General features: G+C 46.9%; 1 protein-coding gene across 1 annotated transcript; it reads left to right on the top strand.

Annotated features, from left to right (window-relative positions):
- Window positions 1–1471: 1471 nt before the first annotated feature.
- slc7a2 (solute carrier family 7 member 2) lies at window positions 1472–8048 on the top strand (the record flags this gene model as incomplete). The annotated part of the gene is given in 14 exon segments (XM_079228668.1): window positions 1472–1838; window positions 1915–2070; window positions 2712–2877; window positions 3040–3176; window positions 3257–3479; window positions 4181–4418; window positions 4420–4461; window positions 4465–4506; window positions 4509–4725; window positions 6150–6252; window positions 6703–6917; window positions 7026–7192; window positions 7315–7423; window positions 7861–8048. Coding segments are annotated over 14 exon segments (2370 nt in total).
- Between the last annotated feature and the right edge of the window lie 447 nt (window positions 8049–8495).

Here is an 8495-nt window from a genome sequence, read left to right as displayed (position 1 = left end):
TGGAGGCTGGAGTCTAGAGGCAAGGCCAGGGCGCAGCGTATGAAGAAGCACTGTGGACAGAGGGGCGGCGTGAAAGCACGGCTCCGCTCACTGTACATGCCAGCATATGAATAAGAGTTGAGAGCAGAGTTTCTGAGAGGCAGCAGTCCACAGGGAGCAGTGGATCTAATTTGACATTTACCTGAGCTGAGCTGCTGTGCAAGAAGGAAGAAGACGCACCGACACTTCTGACTTTCTTTCAGACTCCACATTCACTCACTGACAGTCTAACAAGGTAGGTGCATGTGTCTAATGAAATACAGTGTTGGGTTTTAATAGTCAGACTTCTGCAGGAGCTGGGAATTGGAAATCTTTGCATAGAAATTCAACATCATGCGTAAGATATGACCTGTGTTGAGGTCACTGTGCAACTTAAACACACATGACATGTATGGAATAATAGTGCATGTCTTACCTAGATTACTTTGTTTTGTAGGTTTTCAAAACAAAATTTTCACGTGCTTAAATCAGATTTTTGGTCCTTTGCAAGCTTCACTTTTTCATTCACTGTATCCTCGGAGATTCTGCTATACAGCGCACATTGTAATGCTAATGAGCCGTCACATCCACAACTCATTTTCCACCACACTTAATTGGAGATCAATGCATATCTGGACGGTCGTCAGTGTTCATTTACGGTCAAGAAAATACAAGTTTTGGTTCAAAGCAGAAGCTTAATCTTCAAAAGCAAGCTAGACACTATTGTTTGGACGTCATATTTCATTCTTCATTTCTCTTTCTCATTGTATTCATACACATACTGTATGTTTGGCAGGATCCCCAGCAATCTCGCTGATGAAAAGAGACATCTATAGATAAAAGACAATGAAAAACAAAGGACACTTTACAGTTTGTCCTTTTTTGTCCTAATTTTCCCGCGTAATTAGTAACGACAGAAACTGGAATGTCTAGTGGTGCATTCATAGCCCCCTTATGAATGCAGCTCTTTGAGTACTTAGATCTGCACCCTAATTCGAAACAATGGACTTTAATGGGACATTTACTGTACAAACCTCCCCTCTCTTGGCAGCGTTCCTATCATCCATGTCGGAGCTTAAGGGCTTAACGTCCCTCTCAACAGTCCCCATCCCACCCTTGTGTCATCCTGACATGTTATGCAACTTACTCTTCAGCATTCTCGTCCAGAGAAGTTCAAACTGCTCACAGACTTGACCTTTGCTTTCGCGATTCAAATATTGATGCTGAGATAAGGAATGGTGATTGGGTGAGATATCAAATCATCTTCATGCTGCGTGCACATCTGCTCACCCGTGTGCACATGTTGAGTCATACACATGATCTCATACACACTCATTGCATTAAATACCTATTTCAGCTCGTGGCCTGGCTAGAAGTGAAATGTCTCCAGCTCAGACCGAGGCTACACAGGTATTTTCAGTTTTCTCTCTCTCCCCCGTCAGCAGGAGCCGACATGCTGGAGCAGGTTTTGTCATTCAGCCGCTCCCTGGTGCGCAGGAAAGTGGTCGACATGAGCCTGGAGGACTCCAAGCTGTGCCGCTGCCTGGGAACCGTCGACCTCATCGCCCTGGGAGTCGGCAGCACTCTGGGCGCCGGCGTCTACGTCCTGGCCGGCGAGGTGGCCAAGGGAGACTCGGGCCCCAGCATAGTCATCTCCTTCCTGATCGCTGCCCTGGCCTCCGTCATGGCCGGCCTTTGCTACGCTGAATTCGGCGCTCGCGTCCCCAAGACCGGCTCTGCTTACCTTTATAGCTACGTGACGGTGGGAGAGATCTGGGCCTTCATCACCGGTTGGAACCTCATTCTCTCCTACGTCATAGGTGAGTTAGTGACTGTCTTTGAATCACAGGTTGTTTAAGGAAGATGCTGATTCGTTTCTCTTTTTTTCCCCTCTAGGCACCTCCTCAGTCGCCAGGGCTTGGAGTGGCACATTTGATGAAATGATAGGAGGGCACATAGAGGTGTTCTGTAAGACCTACTTCAGCATGAACTCTCCCGGTCTGGCTCAGTACCCTGACTTCTTTGCCGTGTGCCTGATACTGTTGCTTTCTGGTAAGGCAGCAACTAAAGGCTGACAATCATAAAAACCAAGTCAATATGTTGCATTAGGGGCTGGTGAGAAAGAACAGAAACCAGGATTGGTACTTCTTGTTCAACACATACCAACGTTCACGAGCCACAGCTGGCATAATCCAATAAAGAGATGGCACGAGAAGTAGTGCCTAATAGGCAGTGTGAGTACACCACGCTGCTGTTTGAGAAACTCCCTGAAACTCCTGCTAGTACTCAGCAGCACCCCGCTTCTCTTTCCCACAGTCAAACACAATCACATCTGGGATCTGCCCATACAACTACAGTTTCTCTTCAACCTCAGGTCACCTCAGGTCACAGCCGAGGATACATTATTACCAGTAGCTGTTGATGACTTCCTCCATATTCATTTCCTGTGGTCAGATTCATGACAGTCCTGGGATTTGAGGGCACATGACCCTCAGGCTAAAAGTGAAAACCTTATCATACAGTATGTGTTGTTAGTGCAACGATTATGTCGACCGCTAGTGTTTGGTTATTTTTAAGAACCACAGAAGTGTAGACCTGACCAATATACATTCATCAAAACCAGATGAATACAAGATCAGCAATACATGAATGTATTTATTGTCCGCCAAATTTGCCCTTTTTGCTCATCTAAGGACTCCTGTCGTTTGGCGTGAAGGAGTCGGCCTGGGTCAATAAAGTCTTCACTTCAGTCAACGTGCTCGTACTCTTGTTCGTCATCATCTCCGGCTTCGTCAAAGGAGACACGGACAACTGGAGGATAACTGAAGAATCTCTAATAAATGTCACCATAATTACAAGGTGATGTATCCATCTAACTATCACAGTTATGATTGGACAAAGGCCTTGAATGGAAAGGTGTTTTCATGGGATGTCATGGTCAGTCTGGTTTGTTGTCTCATAACAGCAATTTGACTTTTTTAGTCCAATTGGTGCTGTGAAATGACAGTTAATATGTTTCAGGAACTTGTCGGTGACGGCCAACGTGAGCAGCGACTACGGAGTCGGAGGATTTATGCCCTTCGGCTTCAGTGGCACCCTGGCTGGAGCCGCCACCTGCTTTTACGCTTTTGTTGGATTCGACTGCATCGCCACCACAGGTGAGCCGTCGATAGGTTGCGAGTTAGCACGATCCCGTCAGAGCCAAATGTCGACACATTGGTGTGTTTGTGCGTGACAGGCGAGGAGGTGAGGAACCCCCAGAGAGCCATACCCATCGGCATCGTGGTGTCACTGACCGTGTGTTTCCTGGCGTACTTTGGCGTGTCCGCCGCGCTCACGCTGATGATGCCCTACTACCTGCTGGACGAGAAAAGCCCTCTGCCCATGGCCTTTGAATACGTGGGCTGGAACCCGGCCAAATACGTAGTCGCTGCAGGGTCACTGTGTGCCCTCTCCACCAGGTAAACACTGGATGCTAACACGCTATATATCTTGTTTGTTTAACACTGGACACTTGAGGACACAATATCAGTTTCCCACTGCAGACGAAAGCGTTCAGATTTGATTTACAATACGACTTGAAGTTCTGATTGATGTGCATGCTTTACATGGGTGATAATGGTGAAGGAGAACTGGTCAAATGTTCTGACCACACATCTCTGTCTGCCTGTCTCACGACCGGATTGATTCCTGACGCTCAATGGGACATAGTGGGTGCAGCGCTTCATTCTCTCTGCATGTTTTTTTGTAATATACTATTTTGCAGTATCATAAAAAAGATGGGCAGGTTTGTCTGTAAACAATATATTGGTGTGACTTAATTCTGTCTTTCTTCTCTGAGGGGTTTCTTTATCAGTTCTGTGCCTGCATGGTGTTCAGGCTGTTATATTTTGGGGGTCCGCCCCCAAAATATAACAGCTTAAAAAGGTACAGTTCACCCCAAAATAAAAAACATACTTGTCCTCCGCAAGCCGACTGCCATACAGTCACAATTATATTGGAGATAAGGCAGACGTTCCTCTCTGATTTTGCGGTGAACTGTCCCTTTAATTAAGCATGCTCTGAAGCTTCGATGATGTGATTGTTGGTGTAAATGTGTGTCTCTGTGTTTGGGGCTTTTGACTAACGTGTTGGTCTTGCATGTCTCTGCTGTCTCATGCAGTCTGCTGGGCTCCATTTTCCCCATGCCTCGTGTAATCTATGCTATGGCACAGGATGGGGTGCTTTTCAAAGTCTTAGCCCGAATCAATCCAAAGACGAAGACCCCACTTATTGCCACTATGATCTCCGGTGTAGTAGCAGGTGAGAGCCAGGGAGCGGTCAGTGAGATTACTCCTGCTAATCGTCCTCCACCAATCAAATGTGAAAGACAGACACAGACACAGATAATCATTTGGCTTTTTTTCTTCCGGAAACTCACCCACACTTCAACACTCTCTTCTTTAATTAAGTCAAGTTTTTAGGAGGTTTCCCCTCCATAACACACATGCTGTTCTTTCACAGTTGTGCAGGTGTCATGTTTTCTTTCCCAGAATGCCCTCAACTTAACCATGAACCCTCTTCTCCCTAGCCTGTTAGGCTCCATGTTCCCTCTGCCGCGCATTCTCTTTGCCATGGCACGAGATGGTATTCTGTTCAAATTTATGTCCAAAGTGAGTAAGCGCCAGTCTCCTGTGGCGGCCACCTTGGCGGCAGGTACCACTGCGGGTAAGCTCCTGGGACCAGGACTCTCCTGTGGTTGGGGTTGTATCGTGGACTTTGTTTGGGGATTTCATCAGTGCACGTGGTGGTGGTGGTGGCTGCATGTTTAAACGTAGTGATGCTGTTTCCACGAGCATGTGAGGAAACATTACACACTTCGTCAAGGCTACAAATTATTGGAAATAATTTTTTTGTTCACCACTTCAGTCCGTGACTCCAGGAAGTCACTGCTTCAGCCCAGGAAATAACCCGGCGTATGACCCCCAGTAAAACCACAATAGCTTTGTTTCCATTCAGTTGTCAAGCTAATTTGAAGTAAATGTTTGAAATGGAGCAAAAAGATAGGCGTGTGTCCGTCAGCTGGTTTGGAGCTAATTAACTTTGCTGCGTTATTCAGCAAAGGTTGTTCCATAATCCAATTGAGGGAGTGCTATCACATTTTTGCCGTTTCCAAACAGCTTTTCTAACACAGGCATTCAACATGCACATACAAATATGTGAATGGAAACACGGCTACTACATTATTTTTTTTCGTAGAGATTAAACAACGCAGGCGGTTAGCTTAGTTTAGCTCGAAGTCCGCAAACCAAATTAAGTGTACTCCAGGGTATGTCAGTACATCGTGACATCACAGCTGGGCGTGGTTACAAAATAATTCAATTCTGACTGCACAATGAAATCAAGACGACACTTTCAACCTGAGAGGACATTGAAACACTTCTTATCAGCCACATAGCCACATAAAATGAATTTATACCTTTAATGATAGAATAAAGAATAAATACAAACAGTTGACCTCTGGGGATCGGTGTGGTGCTCATCCATTAGGAACAGGTCTACTTCTAAAGCTTGCTGTACGGCGTGGTGTGCGGTTGCATCGTGCTCACTGTGCTCAGGTGTCGGGGCTTTGACCTTTCAGCTGATTGACCTTGGGAAGTGGCCGGCAGATGTGAACCTTGGGAAGGAACCCGGCACACAGGCCACGCACAGAGCAACCGGTAGACCTGGGCGGGGGAAGCTTTCTTTGTTATCTTTTGCTTTAATATAATGCTCCGGGGAGCAGCTCTGTGTTTGCGCTGTGCCGCTGAGATCAGCTCCATACTGGAGTCTGGTGCTGAGATACAGGAGAGGGCGCACCGCAGTGTATCTCACATCAAACGGCACTCGGCACGGAGGCGATTGCAGCTGCCGGGGGAAACATTTAGCTCTTTTTTTATTGTGAAAACATGTCTGCATGAAGTTTAATTTGCATCTGACGATGTGTGCATCTGTCGGATGAGGCATCTGAGGAAAACTGCTTTTCAAATTTATAATTGTGGGTGTAAATGTTTTTGTGTAATTCGAGAGACTGATCCTGTTAAATAAATACATTTTCTTTTAAAGCGGAAAGTGTTACTGTTAATCACGTTGTTTTTTTGTGCCTGCCGTAGCCATCATGGCTTTCCTGTTTGACCTCAAAGCGCTGGTGGACATGATGTCCATTGGGACCCTGCTGGCCTACTCGCTGGTTGCAGCGTGTGTGCTGATTCTCAGGTGGGTACATTTAGCAAAGAACCAAGAAGTCTTATTTGTGGAACATTGTGAAACAGCTCCCCTTTTAGCTTTTCTACAAAACCCACAGGTACGATTACATACGCCTCATGTTGTTGCATCACTCTGGTGATGTAAGAACCGTGAATGCACCCATTGTGTGAATGCGATGTGGCTGCTTGAGTGAATGAAAGCGTTTACTCAGGCTCCTTGTACCTTTAAACCCTGGACACGCTGTACACCTCTGCCGGTTGCACCGAGGTGACTCATCACCACAGCAGCGTTAACACGGACCCAGTGTGCGTCCACTGGTTTCAACTGGATTCAGAGGCCTCGGTTGTGAAGTAAAACCGAACACTTATTTGACAATGAAAGTGCTTTGTAGCTGCATGAGGGAGGTTGTATATAAACAGGTCGAACAGACTCGTGACCTTTAATCTTTGACTCGCCCAGATACCAGCCAGATTCCAGCCAGATGGAGCGGCGGCCCGGCCCCGGTGAGAGGGACTACCTGTCCTCCGAGGTGGGGGAGTCTGACCTGACGGAGTCCGAGTCCCACCTGAACATGCTGAACGGCGGCAGCTCCACCCTGCAGGCCGTCCTGCACCCTCCCACCTCGCCCTCCGAGCATTCCTCCAGCGTGGTCAACATGACCATCTGTGTGCTCGGTAAGCAGGCCGGGGTTCAAATCTTTTTAAAATCTCTTTCGTGATGTGTCAAAAAAGACAGAACTAAATGTGTGTGTATTTGTGTGTGTGTGTGTTTTCAAACCACAGTGCTGGTAGTGTGCGTGGTCAGCTACCTCACAACGTACCACATCTACTCCATCGTGTACATGGAGGTGTGGATCCTGGCGCTCCTGACCGTGTGCCTCCTCATCTTCAGCGGCTGCGTCTTCATGGTCTGCAGGCAGCCTCAGACCACCAAGAAGGTCTCCTTCATGGTGCGTGGCAGCGCAACAAGTGCACCGCTTTCATAACGCGCCTCGCTTTACGGGACGAGGCCGATCCAAAACAATTACATTGACGGTAGATTTTCTTGGTTTGTCACTTGTTTCCGTCACAGGTTCCCCTTCTGCCTTTTCTGCCCATTCTGAGCATATTTGTCAATATTTACCTCATGGTTCAGCTGAGTGGAGATACCTGGATACGTTTCTCTGTGTGGATGGCAGTGGGTGAGTGACCCATTGTGAACATTGAAAGAAATATAAATATGCTTATTCACTTTGTTTTGGTCAAGAGTTAGGTAAAAGCTCAATACCCTCTCAAGTGTATGTTAAACACGAAGCTAGAGCTGCTACGGTTAGCTTAGCTTAGCATAAGGGCCGCTAGACTTCATAGCGACTTGTTGTCACTATGATTATTGCCAGGCAACCATTGGAAACATAATCCCTCACCCCCCCAGTTAAACAAACAATATATATATTGTGTTAGTTAATGAGCTCTAGCTGCTGGTAGACGGATTCGTTCAAGCTAAGCTAAGCTAAGATATAGCTTCGTATTTAGCAAACAGATACCAAAGTGTTCAAAGTGTATTGATCTCCTCCTGCAACTCAGCAAGAAAGCAAACAATTCCTTAAAGATCATTTTCTTTTCCAACGGTTTTTCTCAGGTTTCCTGATCTACTTCGGCTACGGTATTTGGCACAGCGAGGAGCGCCTTCGCCGACTCCGCGGCCCGGTCAAGGGCAGCGGCGCCCGGGAACACGGCAAGGCCGGCGGGGAGAAGCCGGCCGGCACGGGCGCGGCGGGAAAAGACCAAAAGGGTTTCATCTGCCCGGAAAAGACCAGCCAGTGTTAAAGTGACGGACTCTGTGAGGCGACAGATGCATGAAAGCACACAGCGGCTCTGCCTTGATGCACCTGTTCACACGGGCAGCGTCAGAACTGTGGACCATGTGGGAGCCGCTCTATCACTGCGACGGACTCGCATCCCTGTAGGTCACACTGCGCTTTACGGACAGCACGGAGACCTAAAAAGGACAGGTGACACACTGGAGGGTGATGTTCCTTTAACCTGCAGCAAAGCCTTTCTCTCTCATTATTGACTTTTCTTTTTTCTGGTATTCTTTACACTTTAGGCAGGTTTGTACAAGTGTTTTTTTTTAATGTAATGTCTTGGGAATCTGTGCTTTACATTTTATTCCTCCAGAGTATTATTAGTTTTGGATAAACCAATTATGTACTACTATTAAAAGTAATGTTAGCTTGTGGTAGAAGCACTCATTGTTCTATCTTTAGGTTAGAG

Source organism: Taurulus bubalis (genome assembly GCF_910589615.1).
Source record: "Taurulus bubalis genome assembly, chromosome: 13".
Lineage (NCBI taxonomy): Eukaryota > Metazoa > Chordata > Actinopteri > Perciformes > Cottidae > Taurulus > Taurulus bubalis.
The sequence above is the reverse complement of the archived record's forward strand: the minus strand, read 5'-3'. Positions and strand labels throughout refer to the sequence as shown.